Genomic DNA, 21,506 nt, shown 5'->3' on the forward strand with positions numbered 1-21,506 from the left:
AAGGCTTCATTATCAGACTGCATGTTATCGTTTATATGGCTCACATTATCTGAGAAAGTTTGACTTTGTTCATTTTGAATGGGTTGTAAACTGTCAGGTAACTTCATATTTATTAGTGTATGACCTCATGTGTTATATCAGCAGGTACTCTTTACTGAACTGTTGTCAAACTGTGTGTGTACGATACATTTAAAAAAATGTTGCTTTTCTGCTTTGCTGATAAAGCAATGCAACCTCAACAATATCACATAATGTACATTGTTTTCAAATGTACAGTAGATGACTACATTATGAATATCAAATGGTTGTATGTAATTGTTTTTAAGGAGGTTTGTTCATGAAGATGAAAAAGGAAAGTTATGATGACAGAATTGCAGTGAAACCTGAAAAAAAGATACAAAGGAAAACATTGATTCACTACAGTATGCCACCATGTTATTTTTCCCAAAATAAAGGTCCAAATATAGGATGTGTCCTATAAACGGTAACTTAAAAATTTGTTTTTTTTTTTCTTTTTTTTTTTTTTTTTTAATTTGACATTTGATGTTCGAGGAAGATTGATCTGTCACCCACATAAGTGGCCGACTTTTGACGCACAGATTTTTTTTTATCGGCCCTATTCGTACTTACGAAAATTACTGTAACGGCAGACGTCAGCTGGTTGTTAGCAGAAAGTGCATGCAGCCGAGTGCTCTGGTTAGAGGAAATTGAAATTTATTTTCATTTTACTGATTTATTAACAGTGGTCTTTAAGCATTTACACACAATTATAAACTTGGTGAAACACGGGTGCTGCGCAAACTTCGGGTCTTTATGGTAAAATGAATTCAAGCTGCATCGCGAGGAAAAAGAAAAACAACTGTTTTCAGCTCATTAATCGTTACACTGGTGAGGCATTCACTGACTGCTCTCAGTGTAGGAAATCTTACACAATCTTAAGGTAATGTGCAACAAATATGTAATTTACAAATATGAACACAAGAAAATATGAGGTTTGGAAGTTTAGCTATTTTTCTGTTTTGCTATATTTTTGACATTGTTGCCAAAATATTGATGCGTCTTAAACATGGTAACATAGCAAAATTAAGTGTATACCTACAGTATACATAATTGTGTCTTTTATTTGGGGAATTACTGTGAATTGGATTAATTTACTTAAGTCAAAACAAACACCAGGTTTTTTGTTGTGGGGCTGTTTGATAGTACAAAAGGGGATAGATTTGAGGTATTTGTATTGGAAGTGGGTGATTGGTGATTGTTAATCCAATCAGAAAAAAAGTCGGCAGAAAAGTAAACAATAGGCTTAGCAGCATTATCCTCTGCAGGAGTTTCGTCATTATTTGCAACGTTTACATGTTGCAATTGAAGCTGTGTAAATGTATTAATAATGTTAAATTTACCATTCACTTTAATGAAGTAAGGAAAACCCAGTTAATTAGTAATATTGATTTAGGTCTACACATTTTTTTCTTTTCGCAATAAAAACGGCCAGACGGCACATGATTGCCATAAACTTGAAAAGCAATTTCGCAGACGTTAAGATGCACAAATCTCTGGACCACATGATAACCACTTGAGTGACATTGAAACGGTGACCCAAAAAAAAAGCTGATGTCACAATCAACAAATGTAAAAACACTTATACTATGACAAAACATAGGCATTACTATTATTCAATGCTACTGAACAAATGTGGAAAACCATTCACTTTCATGTTTGACAACAGTTCCGGCTTTGCATAAGAGAATGGGAGCGCCTTCCTCTAATTGGAGTATTTATAGAAAATATCCTTGAAAGAGGATCTAAAATTGGAGCTGTGGCTTCAGGCTGGGTGTAACACGTCTCTTATTTTATCTTTAATAGGGGCATTAGTTGACACTGATACATTTTTCAAACGTTCCCTTTATTCCGCACATCAGACCGCACAGATATTTGGATGGTTGGTGCAACTCACATTTGAAGTATGTTGATCTGACCATTTTTATTGATCAAAGCATGCAAGGATTTACATAATTTTTATTTACATAATTCTAATTATCTTTCTTTTGTATAGCATTCGTCTCAGTTGTGGCTGTAGGCTTTCCTGTAATTGCAGATGCAGTTAAAATTGAAGGTATTTTTAAATGTGACATGCAGACAAATTTTCAGCTGCTTCCCTTTGTAAAACCACAAAAGTGTGTTTCATAGTACGAGATTCAACATTTGATCATACATATGTTGTGGCTTCAGCAGGAAACTGTGATATTGCAGTTCCTTATCACAAGTCACAATACTGTATACATCAAAAACTCAAAGGCGCACGCAGCCTTTCCTGTTTATTTTCTGATCGAAAACAAGATACATGCCCAACAAAGTGATAGCAACCAAATTCACTTTCAAATACAAGCTGCCACTGACAAATGACAAGAAACCTTTTTACCGAATGCTTTGACTCAAAGCCTTACCAGAATGCTTTCCCAGCTCCCGATGTCATTTCTGTGAGGGCTGCTTAATGTGACAGACCATTTCCTTCCCTCATTACATTTTCAATTGCAGAGCAATTTCTTAGTCAAACGCATGAGTCGCTAATGATCTGTCAAAGAATCAACCATCACACATGCTTCACACCTCTGGCCTTTTTTTCCAGCCCCAGTCAGTTTTTCTACCTTCAGTGTTTGTGTTGTGTTTTTAGTTGTATTGATGTCAGTGAAACAATGTGTCTTTTTTTTTTTTTCACTGTTCCATCGTCCACGTGAGTCGTCTTAATGTACACCTAAGCCAATGATTTCAGTGAATATGGTCACCATGATTGATCTTTCATCCCATCTTGTTTACACAGTGTTCACCTAGCATTACCCAATAGAGACATTGACCTTTCACACCCAGGGCAGCATAGCCTTTCTACCTCACATCAGCGTGCAGCTGACGACTCAATTGGAGCCAATCATGTGGGAAATTTTGTTGACGGTAGCAGAGAAAAACACTCACGTCTGTGTGAGTGGCAATGATGAGAGAAAACGTGATGTTTCCCTCTGATGTTCACGTCCATATAGTTTCATCGCCCCTGGCCAAGAGCTTATTTATTGAGGGGTCCGTGTGTGGAAGACAGAGACGGCCTTGTGTAGTCGCCATCTCATGAATCAACTGCTTCACTGATCCTGTGACCTGCTGGTACCTCTACTCAATAGTGAGTTCAAAGGTCGACCCTGAAGCTTTCTCCAAATATGCTGTTGCACAGCGAAGCGTATGGGTGTAAACTGGTCTTTTATGAGAGGAATCACATGAAAATCAGCTTAAATCAAGGCCACCCAACTGGGCAAACTATGATTCGCTAATACAGCTCAGCACCAAGTGTGACTAGAATGCACACAAGTTGGCATTACCAGTATTAGCTTAGAAAATGCCTCCAAAAGGTCATCCAGCGACAACAGCACAAGCCCATAACAAACCATAACATTTCGATTTAATCATTTAGTATACGGGAAGAGCGACGTAAACATCTTAGCGAGAATGAATCGCAGAAGCACGACATCGTGACAATGCCGCACACCTACTGCCCAAAGTCGTCTGTGATAGACACCAGCAAGCCTCTGATCCTTGTGAGGATAGGCGGCTCTCGAAAATGGAAAGATAGATAGATGGATGATTTGGTGCCATCTTTTGTAATCAATGCCAATGTTTTTTTTTTTTTAGTGCCAGCAATATTATAATGATTTCTGAGGGTTAAGGGTTTCTTTCTAGACAAATATATCCCCATGGATTTTTGTGGAAGAGAATAAATTGACTTCTGAACCACAGTAGTTATTTTGGCTTAAACAGCACATTTAAGAAAGCCTAGCTTGTTCAAAAGTGATCAGCAGGAAAGGCAACTGTGTCAGGCTGTCAGCGTGGAAGTGCAAACCAGAATTATTTATGTCTATTAAGCAGCCTTTGAAAACTAAATCCGACGGCTCTCGCCTGGGGCAATTGAGTGCTGCTAGCAGCTAACGTTCTAATCGCTAACGCTGGAGCGGCTGCATAACACCTGCTTCAGGTGCAATATATTACAATATAAGCCTAATTAAGGCATTTTAGCATCGTTAAATAGCGATTTAACTTCATTCCAGTATGACGTGTTGCTGATGTCGGTGAATAGTGAACTGTAAGAAAACATTTTTTTTTCCATATAAGTTGCATTTCTTACATACATTTGTAACAGGACATTCAATATGTTGGAATTAAAGTGAAATAAAACTTTTATAAATCCCTTTTTTTTAGGAAAATAGTGTATTACTCATGGAATTGTTTCAGTACATGATTCACTGCAAGCCCAGTTTAAATGGATTATTGACTTGTATAACTGTCCATGGCAGTATATGAGTTAACTTATTTACTGTTAGGCTAGTAAAAATGGATCTTTGATGTCTCTAGCAGTTAATGGCATTGAGTTAATGAAAGTCCATCTATTTTGTTGCAGCCCTAACTGAGAATATCATCTAAAATGTCTGATTTTTCCCTCAGTTAATTCCTCCAGTAAATCAAATAAGTGATTCATTTCATGATTTCTGTCAGAATATCGCGATAATTGAAGTCAATCTTAAAATGATGCATTCACTGCATACCAAAAAGAGAAGGGTTAATCTCCTTTACCATGTGATTCCTCTTTTTCGATTATCTCCAATCATTGCAGATGACAACCATTTGACCCATGCGACCCCTGCCAGCGTATGCTATTCACCAGCGGAAGAAATTGTGCCCCCACCCCATGCACTTTTACGCTTGACTTTCAAAGCCCATAATGACGACTTTGGATCTAATTTCTTGCTAAGCTGTCAAGCAACATGAACATAAAAAAAGGCTGACCTTCCTCAAGTGGGCTGTCCATCAGGTCATGTGTTCAAGTATTCCTCATTCTCCTCTCCCGCTTGTCAGGTTTTCTCATAGCGCTATCCCCGAGGTATGGAGGAAAGTGAAGAAGGGAGTGGACCAAAAAAAAGAAAAAAAGCTGAGATATTCCACAGGGGATTGTGGGAACCCACTGATAAAGGCTTGCATCTTAATCCATCCTTAGGCCTGTCTTACTGTGTACTATGAGCTTTTATGTGATCATTAAGGGTGTGTGTGCTCACATGAACATACACACTTTAGGTAAAAGTGTGCTTGTGGCTTTGTATATTTGATATGTTAATGTATTTTTTCTGCAATCGCTAATGCAGTAGTTCAGCTCTTTGAATCTTGGAATTCAAGGCTCCTTTCAAGGGTCTTCAAATATCTTGAATAATACGCATCGCTCAACCAACAAGGCACTGTTCCTTCAATGTCAACTCATTATGACTTGTTTAATGGTTCATGAGTGTATTAAAAGGACTAATTAATGGAATCAGTTCTCTAATGCAGTACGCTAGGTAGGGCTCCCACTCCAGGCTTATGCCTTCAGCTCGATTGCTCCTCCTCTGGCTTTAGTGGAATTTGGCTGATGTGCGCCAAGGGGAGGATAGGAGGGAGACTCTCATCTTGTTTCAGTGCTTTATGAGTCTGACGTGTATGTCGGTAATTGTGGTTATAGGTGATTAAACTCGCCATGCCCTTCAGGAACCATAGGCAGCTATCAGTCAGCGTCAAGTCTAGGCGCAACAGAAGCTCTCTGAGCTCAGGCAGGTTCATCTGAGCTCCTGATTTGGAGGCAGCTGCTTCATGTAACTCTGGGCCTTATTCCATAAATTGCGAAATATTTTCCAATTTAGCTGTGAATATATACAAACGGTTGCCTTATTCACATATGCCACAGTCAAATGTAATGCAAAGTCCATTCGTAAAATGGATTTAATACATTGTGATTTGCTGGTGAGCGGTCCAGGGTCCCGCAAACTTAATGATGATTGATTTAATCCTGTTTAAAATTCTTGAAATGTACATTTGTGATGCCTTTTCAGAAAATTAGGTTTATGTCTCTGAAAATGAAAATATTGATGTATTCTAATACTACGTTTATTTCCCTTTAAAAAAGTGCTCTCAATTTTGTCAAGCCCTCCCTAGGAAAAAGAAAACCTTTCGCGCCCCCCCCATCCCCGAACTGTATCCTTTTTAACAAAAGAAAAAAGCAATACAAATCAACTTTCAACAACTTTTAATTATTTTTACAGTGTTTATATGGGTTACAGCATAGTCTCAGACTGAAAAAAAAGTAACTATGTGCCTCAACGTGCCTGAAACAACAACAACAACAACAAAATGTTATTTTATTGCACTTCACTGAATATACTGTATATTTTTAGGACAGAAAGAAGATAGAAATAGTTAACGGGAGGCTGATTAATGTTGATTCCATGCCAACCAAAATTTCTGCCCAGAAAACAGATATGTCATGTAATTACGTTTCCAGCAGCAAAAGCTTCTTTTGTCTGTAATTAATTTGATAACTAAATTATTATTCAGATGCAACCTTGAAAAACACATTTTACAACTTGCCGTCAACTGAAAACGGAATAACAATGAAACAACGAATCGCAGCTTGTGTATGTCACATGACAAAACCCAGAAAGCAGCTGAGCCCTGATTGCTTGTTATCCGCGCCATGAGCACCTGATGTCATTTTCAGTCGAAAGCAATTGGCAACATGAATGCCTGACCAGTGGTTGCTTTCATGATGAAATGTTAGCATCTGTATATTTCTGTATCGTTTTTACTGTTGTCTACCCTTCCTGGTCCTGTTCCAGTTCTCTTCCAGAGGCAAATTGTGTTTATTATCCAAGTCTAAAAATGTGCGTGTTGTGCGTGGGTGGAAAAAAGTACTTGCTGGATTGTAGAATCATTTGATCATTGCATCCTATATGAATGTTTATGCATACATGCCTGTGCGTGGTGGGCTTTTGTGCATACATTTACCGGATGTGCTTGCATGTATGTGTTCTATTTTTGCCTTAAAAAATAGGCCTTTGGGCTTGTTGCTTTCTGGCCTAATTGGCGTGTTAATCATGTTTTTGTGGGTGGGATCTCAATGTGTGTTTGTAAAAGATCCATGACTTATCTCCAGAGGCAACATGTGACCGTGGGAGTCACGCTACTCACAGGCCTGAACTGACACTCCCTTAGCGCAAAGAGTTTTACTCAGCTGAGAAGAGACAGACGGCCAGGCATCAGCCCATTACATGAATCTGAGCTCCAAATCAAATATTTCTCCTTGTGTGGCAATGAGGAGCTGCATTTTTGGGACTTAAATGCCACTGACCTCCCATTACTTTGTAACGTGGCTTATCCTGGTGTTGTTTGGATGTTTAGAGTATAATAGAGTGAGATTCCAACGTCCGTCTTCCCTTCAGGGAGTTTTTTAGTTGGTCAAGACAGACGAGTCTCTTAGAGTCACAAGATCAGGCGGGTTCATTCAGAAAACAGAAATGAATGCCTCTTCAATAAGAAATAATTAAGAAAAAGAGAATCATTCTTTAATTATAAATAGATGAGTCCTTTTCCAAGTCAGTTCAAGGTCTGATAGCTCTCAATATCAATGCATTGTCCGTGATTTATATGCGTAATGTTCCTACGGTATTTTTGGACAACACGGCACATTTTCTAGCTCAGTCTGCCTAATAACCTAGTGAACCTTCCATACGTGAACTTTTTAAAAATAGATCTCTTCATTTGTACTGCGCCTTAGACTCCAGTTTGCCTTACGTTCCAAAAATATGATACTTAACCATCAATAGCAAAGACTTGTATTTCATTTTTTCATTTGAATTTGCAATGGTAACAGACATAATTTACTGGAAAAATCCAAATAGATATTCCTTTTGAAAGGCTTATTGGAAAGCCTGTATTTGTTGGATAGGCGCCAGTGCAAATGCAACAGATGGGAAGTCAGCAGACTGATCGTCTTCTGTGGAGTGCCTTTAAGATTGACCCTGTCACGTCGGCTGTTGAGGCAGTAGTGTGTGCTTTGCCATGCGCTTCAACCTCCCTTCCTCCCTGAAGCTTTTTTTTTTTTTTTTTAAACTCTAGGCCAGCCAAGCGTCGGGCATCAATAGCTTACGCTCACTGCTGGAGTCTTCCTTCCAAAGCCATGGGTAAACTTGTGTGAACCAATGAACAACGCTTGAGTCTTTCGAGCATGGCTGTCCATGCCAGTCATAACTCCCTCTTTATTTGGTTACTGTCGTGTAGCCAATTCCAACACATAATTCACTGACATCCAGCCCATGGGAGGCAAAGCTAAAAAAAAAAAATATGGATTTTATCGTTGCTAAATGGACCTTCCAGAAAATGACTTTCCCAGCACAACTGTCAAAGCAAATGCAAGTTGCATCATCGGAAAAATGTTCTTCACCCTTTGACAGCACTGAGGGAGCTTTGTTCAACATTCAAATGCTGGAAAAAAAAATGGTTTTGTTGCCTTGTAGTACAAAGTGACAACGGTTTCATGTTGGGATTGAATTTTAAATAGGATTGCATCTGTGAGTACTTTTTTTTTATTTTGACTTAACACATCTTGTGTTATTGTGCTATGTGGTAATAGTGACATTTTTAAGGTTTCATCATTATTGCTGTCAAGTGTTGCTGTTTTTAAGTCATGTTTGTCTAGTTATGTTACTGTATGTTTCCTTTTGTGGTGAGTTCATTCCTCGTTTCTTTGTTGCCTTATTCCTTTGATTTTTTTTGATGGGACTTTGAGTAGTTTTAAGTTTTCCAGGTGCCTTCTTTGTACTTTCTCTAAATACATCACTTTCTTGAGATTCCACCTCTTTTTCTCCACACCAACAGCTTAGATGCCTAACGTATTTTGTTCAACCATTCTATGCACTGGCTTATATGAAGCATGACTGCACATTAAGGGAAACAAACCAGTACAACAACAAAAATCTAACTTTTTCAAATTCTCTTCTGGATAGTAGTTTTGCTACTCTGTAATTATTTGGAGACGGATCAAAAGTGCCATATTTTCATACAATAAGTGAAAAATAAAGAGGGAGAATTTTGAATTACAGTATTTTCCATACCATAAGGTGCAAATAAAAGCCTTTAATTTTCTCAAAAGTTGACAGTATGCCCGACAATCCGGTTTGCCTTGTGCGTGTCCCAAATCTATAAAAGTGTTATTATGCGACTTTGGTAAGCCCATCTTCGCTGGCTTTCGGACCATTTCCTGCTGAAACAGGGATGTAAGGGAAGGAACACACACAGTACTTATGCTAGCAGCAATAAAACAGTCAGAGAAAATTATGTATTGCGTACCATTCAGAGAACTTGCACATTTTAAGATGGTGTGCCCGACATATGGATTAAGTATGGAACTTGACACCATAATCAAGATTGTAGTTTATACTGAAATATGGTGTGCCATATCGTGCGCAAAATAAGGTCAAACAAATGGAAAATCTGACATCCATATATATGAGTGCCACATTTAATAAGGCACAGTTGTTGTTGTTTTTTATGTATTTATTTGTTTAATTTATTTATTTAGAAAATGAATACATTTTAGGTCTGTACTATAGTCCGAAAAATACGGTACATGTGACATGGTTGCTGTTGTAAAACCTTCATTAACTGCATTTTTTTTTTTCAAGGAAAATTTTGATATTCTCAACTGTTTCATCTATCTCATCTTCAGATCCAACATCTTTGCTCAGCAACACAATAATTTCAACATGAGTGAAAACACTTGGGTCACAATTTGCCCATAGTAGTTTGTTGAAGTTGTATTACATTCTCCAGTAACCTTCTCTTTCAGGTGTGCACATCCAGAGCAGCACTAAGTGCTTCTCTTAAACATTGAGAGGCATCCATTTATGTGGTGTTTCTATTGTCGTGGTGCGGTCTAAACACGAGCATGCTATATTAGTCATGTCTGCTGCAGAACTGATTGTTCTGTAATGAAAAAGAACATGAACATAAACAAGAACAGAGTGGAGGGGTGGTGGGCGTGAACGTAGACGGAGCAAGGCCAGGTACCTGATCTAGAGTCGCCACTGCTCTCGCAACAACATGAAAGACTCATGCTTCGACTGGAATTATTCCCACCTCCTGGGAATTCCTCCGATAAACAGTGAAGGCAACTGTAAGGATGTGGTAATAAATGGAGATAGAAATAGGAAAAGATGAGAATGAGGGAATGGGAAAATGAAATGCAGAATCATGAGCGCCAGAGAGATGAAAGACATACGGTACAAGCGGCTCAGACTCCGCTCTCTTCTTCATGAACGGCAAGTCCTTGCAGAGGCCTACTCATGCTTATAATTCTTTGTTGACCACCTTCATGCTTGACTCATTTTTTGTATGTACTCTTTTATTTTCAAAACAACCCTCAAGCCCCCTGAGGACCTCCTTTTCAATTGTATTCATGCCGTGTCCCTGTTTGATCTCACACCTGATTAAAAATCAAACACTTAAAAAAAAAAAAAAACGATAAGAACTATACATTGAAGGAAGTGTGATCTGACTTCATTTTGTCTTAAAATGTTTAATTATTTTGTTTATCTAGCAAATTTGCTTTCATCTTTTTTAATTTTTCTATTGCAGGGGTCCCCAACATTTTTCAAAATATTCTACCTTCTTTGATTCTCATTATTGTGGAGGATTTCACTTAAGATATACACTTCTGAAATGACACATTTTCTTCAAATGCCTTTCATTTTTGACTAGCAATGTATGCAAAGATGCAGGAAAGAAAAATATTAACATGCAACATTTTATTGCTTTAAAGTCCCATCACTGATAGGCTTTTTTAAGAACAGGTCCATGATCCTACTCATTTGGTCTTTGGGACCATTATAAGAGTATTATATATAGTATACTGTATCTTCAGTTATGAGTTGAAGTGGTTAGTCTTAAGTGGCTGGAAGCCATATTCCCATTTTATTCACTGACCTTAAAACACTTAGCCAACACAGTTAAAGAAATTTGGAGTTTTCTTGTTTGGAGCACTATGAGACTGACTATGTAACCTGTTTGTTTATGATTGGCCAATAGTTCGTATATTTCGTGTGTGCTGGACAGAGTGTCTTAACTGGAATCAACAGAGATGTGTTTGCTTGCTGTGGGTCAATGCACCAATCCAAAGTACACTCAAAACACATAACATACTGTACTTATGCATACACATAGATATGAGCAACCCCCATATACAATATTCCAGGCCCAGGAGACCTTTTCTTGCAGCACGTAGACACACATCTTTCCCTTGGCTATCAAACCCCACCATTAACCTCCACTCCAATAAGCCCCCAAGGGTTTCAAAATGTGTCTTAGGCTGCTTTTTCTTCTTCCAGCTTTATAGTTTGATCTCACTTTTCTCGATATACAGCTAACATACACCCTTTTCTATCGATTCAAGCTTTCATTGCTATTTTCTCCGTTTTTTTTTTCACTTCCACAATAGTATTTTTCAGAAGGTAGAAGGGAGGTAAAAAAGAGAATGTCCCACTTTAGGTCCTGTAACTCAGAAAAAAAAATGGAAATGAAAACAAAGATTTTGGCTGTGTAGCTGGAAGACAAAGAGCCCTATAAAACAGTCATTAAAGGAATTCGATGTAAACTCTTGATACACATGTCCCATTTTTAATGGACCGTGATACTTAGCCCTCAAGTTCCAGGTAGAGCTTCAATATCTTCGTGAGACCCAGCCTCGTCATGTGTTTTGTGCATTCGCCATTTTGTCTCATTAAGACAGCAAAGTTAATTCCATCACACCAAATCACATGAGATATCACTTGAAAGGCCACGATGCTCGCTAATGAGCACACCTACAGTATTACATTAAAGATACATAGATAGTAGTGGCAAAAACATTCACTAAATCCAAGGTTCATTCAGTGTCTTGGTTTTGTGGTTATGAGTTGTGGTTTGGTTTGGTACACTTGGGCTTTCATTCGATAAAACGTGAAAGAACAAACACGTGTTATTCAGTAAAAAGTGAAAGAAGGAACACGGGAGTCCGCAGAATCCAGATGATCGAATGTTCTTTAATGTTCATTGGGATGAAATAAGTACCTATATTTATCTTTAAAAAATAAATGAACACATGAAGAACATTATCTAAAATGTAAACAATCTAACAGTATGAAATACATGTGTGCATATATTATTCAGATGTATACATGCACTTTTTAATGATGTTTACATGCTGCCAATGCACCTAACACTGCTACTGTCATGATAAATATTGGCATATGTCTCACTGCATAATCATTACTCTTAAATAAAACCTCAAGTTCAAAAAGTATGAGCATGTTGATTGGCACCTTTTTATTACCATAGCGATTCCCGGCGAGGTCTAACATCCCCTATGTATGAGTTCTGATGCATAAAACAGACAAATAATCTATTTATGCAAATACGCTGCTCTTGTTTTTGTCCATTCTGTGTGTTAAATTAGCAATACATCACACATTGGTTGCCAAGAGTAGTAGCACTTTTATTCTGTTGTTTTGTCAAGTCTATATTATTAACTGTAAATCTTAAAAAAAATGTTGATCTATGAAAGTGTTTATCCCTCTGCTCTTATTGACACATTCTTCTCAACTCAGTGTGTAGAAATCACGGTGTACATGTAGCCCATGTTCCAAATATCTGCTCAGAAACTTTACTGTGATTCCAGGTTAAATAAAGAACCAGCAATCAGGTTTAAAGACTCTTGACACCTTAATAATCCTGGAAATGTAAACTCCCAATTAATCAGAAAATTCATGGAATGCACATCTGGGTGGAAACACACCATCTGCAGAAGACCAATCGCCTCATTTATGGGAAAATCAGTCAACCCAAATGCACACAAAGGAGTGTTCAAAACTTCGACTGGTTCTGTAAGTTCAGCCACGTGCTGTAGATGTGTACTCTGCCAATACACCCTCATTTCCCATTTGCAGTTGTGTCTTTTGATAATTGTACAGAAGTGCAATCCAGCTGCAACTTGACGCTCGCGTTGAGGCACATTATCATCTTGTGTTTGGTTTCATCAAATCAAACTGTCAAACATTTGATAGGAAAGCTGACAAAAATGTGAAAGTAAAATCAGATTTTGCTGCTGTTGCCGCCATGTTATCTCCTTGTGTTTGAGCTATGTATATAAATGACCGAAAGCTTTCGAGTGTGTTTTGGCAGCGGGTGAGCTAGATAAGGGGCCTGGGTGGTGATTTTCATCTCAGAGGAAGCTTGATGAATCATAGCTTCCTGACAGCCTTGCACTACCATGGTGACCAGGCTTCATACAGTGCCATTCATAACTATATTTGATCTGAAAATTATGGATACATTTGAATTAATTCTGTTGGTAGTTGTACAGAGTCGTGCTGTTGACATAAAATGAATCCTGAAAAAGAGCGGAAGGACATCTGTTGTAAATGTAATCCCCTGATGCTTGCTCCACAGGCCGCAGAGACAATTATTCCTCTATGCCTTGTCCTTGATTAAAAAACTATTGTCGATTTGATGTTCCTGTTATAAGCTCCTGACCAAAGAACAGCCAGTGAGGCTCATTCAGTGATCTGGCTGTTTTTCATTTGTGTATCGCCTCTTTTTTCTCAGTAGTATCTATGTTTCTACTTTCTTCGGGTCCTGTTTCTCCATTGGATTTTCTTTTTAAGTATAATAGGTGTACTTGGTCTTTTCAGTGACACATATCGGAAGTCCAAATTAGACGCAGTATGTGATCCGGTAAAGACAAATCTGCTGCGCCTAGGCCATTTCAGGCTGAGGGTCCACATTATTTTTCTTCCAATTTATTCTTACCTTCAGTTCTGAAACCTTCTTTTAGATAGCTACTGGATTAATGTTTAATATTGTTGCATAACCGCTTCGAATTCATTCATACATGGGGGGCCAGTCGATTAACCTCATGTCGGGTTTGAAGTGGTTCAGTTGTCTGAATGCATTGCGCAATATTTTATATGGATATGAGTGAATACTTTTTTTCAGTTTTTTTTTTTTTTTTTCAGAATCTAGTTGGTCTAACGCCACAATTTTCATAGGAATACTTTAGGCTCGCATAGGTACAGTATTTCAAGCTGCTATTATCGGCAGCATTTGTTCTAACTTGTCTTGTACATTGCTCCTCACAGCACTCTTGCACTGAGCTCCCAGCCAGAGACGATATAACACTTCAGAGCTGAAGAGAACAATTAGGCCATATCAGCAGACTGGAGGGCTGGCAGTCGTAGAACTGTTTGCAATAGCTTCGGTAATCTGTAGCTGTAGTTGGCATCCGGCCATGGTCAGCCGCGCAGCCTCCTCAGGCACCCAAAAGTCACAGAGGGCAAGAGCATGCATGCCTGAAGAGCCTGTGTATTTATCCACATCATATTTGGGCAATATATGAAAATTGCAGGAAAATAAAGTCAGCTGGGAAACAGAAAACATTAATAATGAGAGTGAGGAAAAAAATGTAAGTCTTTAATGAGGGCAGTACGGGGTTATATCAACACTGTGTATCAAATAATTATGGCCCACCTACTGTAAAATATGGGTGGCCTGTTTTGTTTCTTCTTTTGTTCTCTCAGTCCACAGTAAAACCAGTTAGTGTTCTTTTTTCTTCTTTTTAGTCTGCAAGTTGGATCATGGATATCAGCAGATAGGGGCGTTAAAAGCAGCCAAAAGATGGATTGAAACTTTTGATTTGAGCTTCCAAGGCTCAGCTGTAGTTTTAGTGAATCTGTGTGATCACAACGTGTCTTGACAGGCACCTTAAACAAGCTTCCCAATGTACCGTGAATGTAGGAATGTGAAGTTCAAAAGACACTTTTTTCATGTTACGTGTCTTTAATTGGACAGACATTATAATAGTGTTATCTTGTTTTTCACGATTAATGGGGGCTGGAAAACTCCCGCCATAGATAAATTCAGGCAAAGTATGACTTGCCAATACACCAGCATTGTCATACATGAATGAAGTGTATGAAATGTGTTTAATAAAACCTTGCCTACCTTTTTTACCCAGTGATCTCTAAATTTTAAGCAAGCGTGTGTCCCTTTTTGGGCACAAACTAGTTTTAAGCAAAAAATGCTTTCATTTGTGACTGAAAAAACGAGTATTAACAGGCTGTCAGACGGCTTCAGACTACACGTTAGGACCAAGCGTGGGAGTTTTATTGCAGTACATCGAGTAGGCGCTGCTGTGAAGTCTTAAGAAAAAAAATAAACGCAAATCCCTGAAGCCGCACAATGGGAAGTAACAACGTTGTCCTGTCGTTTTCCTGTTTGCCAGTATTATTTTGAATCATCCATCAAAGCCTCGGCAGTTCTTTAAACATGTCAATGTATGTTAATTTTGTAGAAAGGTGCCATCATAATAAAAAAATAAGTCAGTGATCACAGCTTTATAAATAGGTAGATTTACTTATTACATAGTATTTCATATCACCCACAATGAGTTAATTCATTTTTAAAATGTCGGTTTACTGTAATTAAAAAAAAACTATCCCACACCTAAAAAATATATTTATGAACTGATGATTTTTGATCAACATTTCCTTCCAGCTTTAATTTGACTCATTAGAGTTTTCTGAATTGAACTCTGCAGGTTCTGTCTGTTTATATTTTTCTGTTTAAGGTACCATGAGACTGAGTGAGCACACAGCTCACCACACAGCTTCATGGAATACTGAATGAAATATCAGTTTGTTGTCATGGTAATATAGATATCAGCATAAAGACTCCAAAAATGAAGTTGTTATACTGACTTCTGTGTTATTTTGGGATCTGGGTTTTTTGCAACCGTCTCACTCGCTTGGGATTTTTGTTGAATTTCTCTCCTCTTTCCTTTCCACTTACTCTGAAGACTTCTGGAGAAATGCTAATGACGAGCGTCTCATCCCGACTCAGCTGTGGAGCTCTGTGCATTTCAAAACTGACTCACCTGCCTCTCCTAAAAGTCCCTGTGAAAAATGTGGAAAATATACTTTGCACCTAGAGTCAAGAGTAAAAACAAACAAACTGTTTTTGGACCAGTCTCCTCACCACAGTCTGCTCATATATACAATTGTAGGCATACGTGACTCATGGCTGTTATTTACTCCGTAGTCAACCCATGAATCTTATTTTTATTATTCCATAATGATTGACTTTCACCAGCATTGGCCCATCCCAATGCCAAGAATAGCTATTTCAGAGATTTAATTTATGTGAATTAAGCTTTTATTAAAATGTTGTTTGCTCAGGAGTTTGATGGTGGGATTTTAGAATTGAAGAGGAAATAATTCTACTTATTATGAACAACCCAAAATATTACACATTTTAAGTACAGTGGGCCCCCGGTTTACGAGATTAATCCGTTCCGCGGTTGGTATCTAACGCGATGGTGGGTAATCCAAACCTATGTTATTAGCTAATGCGTGTAAAACTCCGGGTAAAAACATAAAGCTATAAAATTGGTATCAAAATAGTATAGTAAGTGCTATTTATATATTATATACATGCATACAATTAAATAACCATGAATAAAAGATATATAAAGGATTTATTTACCTTTGAATGACGCTTGTTATGGCCATATTCCCTAGTATGTGTAGCCTAGGCTAGGCTAGCTTAGCTTTCTTCATATTTTTTGATTATCTCCAGTTTCATTTCCATATAAATCAACTTCTTACTTCTCTCTTTAACATCACTAGCAATCTTGGGACTCATGGATAACCAATACATGTTTGATTTCAGCTCTAAAATGCATAATAAATGAGATATTGCAAGCACTCTCAAACAAGATCAAGTCTTTAGGCAGCCATCTTTGTGACCCCTTGCGCCGACCAATAGCAGACCAGCATCTTCGTCATCATTCTGACCAATAGTACACCAGTATCTTAGGCAGTCGAGACGCCGACCAATAGCAGACCAGCATTGTAGTCACACGTTGCAGCGGAGGTAGTTTGAAGCCAACAGAAAATAAGAGCAATTACCTGAGAACGCCTCAAAACAAAACAACAAACACAACCAACCCCACAGGTCATGACAGTTGTTGATGTTAATCATAAAGCGGGATAACTGCCTAAAAGAGGGGACGAAAAAACTCAGTATTCCACATCGTAACGTGAAAAAAACGTAAACCAGCAACGCCGTAAATCGGGGGTCCACTGTATTACTGGGCCATTTTAGTTTATTATTTCTGTTAGTGGTAATGAATGAATCAATATAGAAATGATATTAAGGCCACAGTAACACTAGTTGGCAAACTAATCACCCACACCAAAATTTAGGTTACCCTAGTTTTTCGTTCTTGCCAAAACACAACAAAACACTGCACAATCATCATGGTGTACAAATGAAGAGGGCTTATTTTGGAGAAAATTGTCATTATTGGCATCCACTGTAAAAGCCCACGTCACACAAAACAACTGTGTTGCGAATGTTTCATCAAATAGCACGCGCTGTAATTTTGTAGGCTGCTTTTATCACTCGCTGTATCGCTCAATCATCCATTCACACAAAACATCCAAGACTGCAAAAGTAGTGCACAAATTGGCAAATTTCCTCTGCGTATTCATACCAAACAACTGCAGATAAGAGCGATGGGTAGAGGGAGCATTGTTTAGAAATAAGATACGCTTGTATTGAGAATGGAGGCGGAAAACAGCGAAACCTGCTATTGGCTTTAAGAGAGATGGGTTCTAATTTGTTTATTTCAAATTGCCAGTGGTACATTTACGTCTGTTGACAGGCCCAGGCTGCATTGAACAACAGAAATGCAGTCTTGTCCCCCATTGAATAAGTGTGTTTGTGTAAATTGGCGTGCGTGGAACATGGATTATGACCTCACTTGTCTTGGATGCTGCAGCAACTTTCAGAATTCTAATTTCAGGATCTTTCCAACCTTTTTCTTTGACCTTTCATCCTCAAGTGTGAAGGCAGGAAATGAAGAGAACACTTTTCCCTCATGCTTTAATCTCACTCCGGCAGGCAAGAATTAACAAGCAAACACTGACGTGCATTTGTTTTACTGTGAGATATTTTGTTGCAGCGCTTTGCTTCGTGTTGATCTGAAAGATGACTATCTGAGAGGATGTTGTCATTTTATTTGTCTGAATGTTCTGCTTTCATCCAAGTGAAATGGAATGGAGGGAATAGTAGAGAATGAATGGGGCCAAACAAAATCCACCTTCCAGTCCGTTATCCCTCTAGAAGTGGAAACTGGCTGGGAATCTGTCAGATGAGTGCCTCCCCAAAGCCCCCCCCACACCCCCTGCTGAGACCTACAATGGCAGATTGGCAACTCTAATACCACAGCTCTTTTTATCTGCCTGAATTAAAGCCCAATTGGAAAGGGGTTGTGGGAATTGCTGGCTCATAGAGAGCTCTTTATTTATTTGTTTATTTTGCTGGAATTATGTGTGTGGGCGCATTTTAGGGAAAAAATGTAATTGGAGGGATAGAAGCTCGAGGGGTATCAGTCAAAGGATTAAACACTGAACTAATACAGCCTGATGCAGAGCTGTTGTTTGGCCTTTATTAAGAAGGATGTGTGTTTGTTTTCAAAAGGATGAGGTCTGTGTGTGTCTATATGCTCACAGGAAGTGCTCATGAGGCAAGCAGGATGTGAAGGAAAATGTTTGGCTGAGTTGAGTTGGCAGCAAGCTTGCCGCGCTGATAAATGCACAACACAATGACGCAAAGATTCATCCTCTGATATGCCCTTTTAAAAAAAGCAAACTTGCTTATTATAATATAATTAAAATAGGCTCTATAACAGTTTAACAAGAAAGGGAAAGTTTCTGTCAAATTAAAGTGCAGTGACGTTTTTAATGAAACACAATATGCTTGTTGTTTGATAGAACAGGAAATATTCTAGGGACACTTTTTTTTTTTACCATCATGAAACCTTCATTAGATGCATAGACAATGTTTAGTTAACATTTTACTTTATTAAATGTTTGTGTTTCGAAACGGGTTAGACACAGTGTACCTTTGCAGGTGAATGCCGACTTGTAAAAAGAAATGTAAAAAGGGGGGTTGCACCGCTGTGGGAATTGTCACCCTAACTTAAATCATGGCCAATCAAAGTTTCTACTTTCATTCCTTGTAAATGCATCTTGCATTTCGCGCACTAGTTTCAACAAGTTTCTGTATTTTGTTCTTCTAATTGTCATGCTTCCTTTTTCACCCTCTTTCTGAGGGTCTCTGCAAAAAAAAAAAAAAAACGAGAAGTAACCCTGGCCCGGCTGATATGGATTGTTTTGAGGTCGATGCTGACCATTTTGTTTTCTGATTTATTTCCTCCCAATGCATGTCAATAGGTGTCAATCATATGCATATTTTCATTACTGACAGGCTGACCTGGTACCTGTTATCTGTGAAAAGCAAGGATTCAACAATAAATATATACTTTACTTTTCGGTTCACAGAATGCATTGTGTGGAGCAATTAAGTTATATCAACATTATTTTTTGTTAGTTTTTATTATTAGCAGTTGAATGTTGTAGTTGTCTGTAAAGTAGTGACATCCAGGTCAATTCTTAGAAGATTTGATATTTTGAATGAATGACAGGTCCAGAGAATGTGTTTATCAGCAAACATTATGATACATATTTAAGGATACATGGCTATAGTATGGATTTATGTGTACGGTAGTAAATAATGACAGGTTGCTTTCACATAACTGATGTACTTTAAATGTCTGAAGTCCATGAAGGTAACATAGTTAGAGCACCTGGCAAATATTAGCCATTTGGCTGATTTGTTTTTGGCCTTAATCCGGAGGCCGATCAATCACTAGTTCGTAGAAATAAGATTTGCCGGACTTTTTAATTGTACAAACTTGTTTGACTTTCAGGCTCGGACTCCACTTGAGAGAAAACAAATGGTTCAGCACACTTCAGCTCATAAAGTGAGCAAAAATACAAGGACAGCTAGCTAGTCATGGCTCATGCTGGAAAAAAAGGAAAACTGAGTTAAACGTAGTGATGAAAGATGACACAGGCAAGGCAATGTCATTATCAGTGCACGTACAACCCTGTCACCAAAGTCTTGCCTCTTGCCTGTCCCATATCGTGTGTGTTGACAGCTGATGGGATGATGGTTGATGGAAGGTTCCCATTCAAGGTTAAGAGTAGCACATTTTTATAAGGAAGAACAAGATAGGACAGAATAGATTTAATACATGACCTCATCAATTTATTTGCAATCTTGTTGCATTTACCTTCCACTTGGGTACAAGGTCTTTTTTTTCTTTTGTCAGGAACATCCCTTCCACTCATCAGTTTATTACAGGTATTCTCTCCTCACAGAGCCTTCTGTTGGTGAAAAAAAGTTTACAGGTGTTTTACTATTGTCATGAGTTCTTTCAAATACTCAATTTTTTCACCCTCTATTTACTGGCCTGTTTATGGCAGATAGTTTTGAGGGTGCTGCTCTGTCTCTTGAAAATCTGAAGAGCATGTTTTCATGTTTTAGTCACCAGAAGTACTCTAGTTTTGTGTTGGATTGAAATATGGGTTCAAGCAGATAGATGGATGGAACACTCAAAAATGATTCTTTCTTTCTAACAGACTCATCAGGTCAGATGGGCTCCTCACCCCTGGGCTCACCTACCTCCCATCGAGGAATGCACCCCTCTTTGCTCAGTCCGACGACCATGGGGCCCTCCGGGTCGCTTCACTCTCCCATCAGCACGTTGAGCTCGCCCATGAACGGCCTGGCCTCGCCCTTCTCCGTCATCAGCTCGCCCATGGGACCTCATTCCATGACCTCGCCCGGGATGGGCTACGGCCCCAGTGTCAGCCCCCAGGTGAGGCCAGTAACAGACACTGACACCTTTGTACGTGCGCCCTTATCTACCAATGTAACCTTGAAAGCGGAGTTCATGGATTTACATCGGAGAAAATGACAAACTTTCTTAATTTTCTCAATAAATTACTGTATTTTTCAATGAGTTGTTATTCTAATAAGTTTGTTATTTTCATAGTGTTGCACTGGAAAAAAAAATGAAACTACAGCTGTCCTATTAATTTATCATGTCTTCCAAATTGTATTGACGTGCCTCAGAAGTGCAAATTACGCATGCTGACTGTGGCACGTACTTAATTCTCCTAAGTCGGCCCCAGCAGACCGAGGCTCTGCTTTGACCCCATGCCACAGTTAATCAAGGCCTATTCAACTTGGATTCCATAGTAGTTTAGCTCTGTCACTCTTCCGCTATATAAGAGCCGCATTTGTCACTGTCTCACACCACACATTGCCTCTATCCCTTCAATCTTCTTCAGTTCTCTCTGTGGTAGTCCTTTCCCCCTTCATCTTTTTTGCATCATCTTTCCCATTCTGTCATTTTTTTTTCATCAATGTGTGCCACTAGTTTCTTTGGAGTTAAAACTCACACATACATATACGAGGACACGCTCACTCATACACACACAATTAAGACATCAAAGTCTGCAGTGGCCCCATTTCTGCCTTGAGCCATATCTCAAATTGAAAGTTTCTTTTAAAATGCAGTTGCTGCCCTTTTTGCGGTTGCTAATGATTGTGCAACGTGAAACTATTTGGATGGACTATTCAATACAATTGCAGGACTTAACACTCCCTTCTGAGCTAAAGCTAGTGCGGACTATGGTTACTTGTGAAAGGACTTTTTTTTTTTTTTA

General features: G+C 38.6%; 1 protein-coding gene across 2 annotated transcripts in view; it reads left to right on the forward strand.

Moving 5' to 3' along the window:
- The window catches only part of rxraa (retinoid X receptor, alpha a), a 99,250-nt gene that overhangs the window by 38,503 nt on the left and 39,241 nt on the right, over nt 1–21,506 (forward strand). For both annotated transcript variants that reach the window (XM_088435065.1, XM_088435066.1), the window contains exon 3: nt 20,415–20,653. In XM_088435065.1, the coding sequence (XP_088291191.1) occupies nt 20,415–20,653 (239 nt within the window). The remainder of the gene's footprint in view (nt 1–20,414; nt 20,654–21,506) is intronic.

This window comes from Hippichthys cyanospilos, chromosome 15 (assembly GCF_059441005.1).
Source record: "Hippichthys cyanospilos isolate Australia breed blue-spotted pipefish chromosome 15, RoL_Hcya_1.0, whole genome shotgun sequence".
Lineage (NCBI taxonomy): Eukaryota > Metazoa > Chordata > Actinopteri > Syngnathiformes > Syngnathidae > Hippichthys > Hippichthys cyanospilos.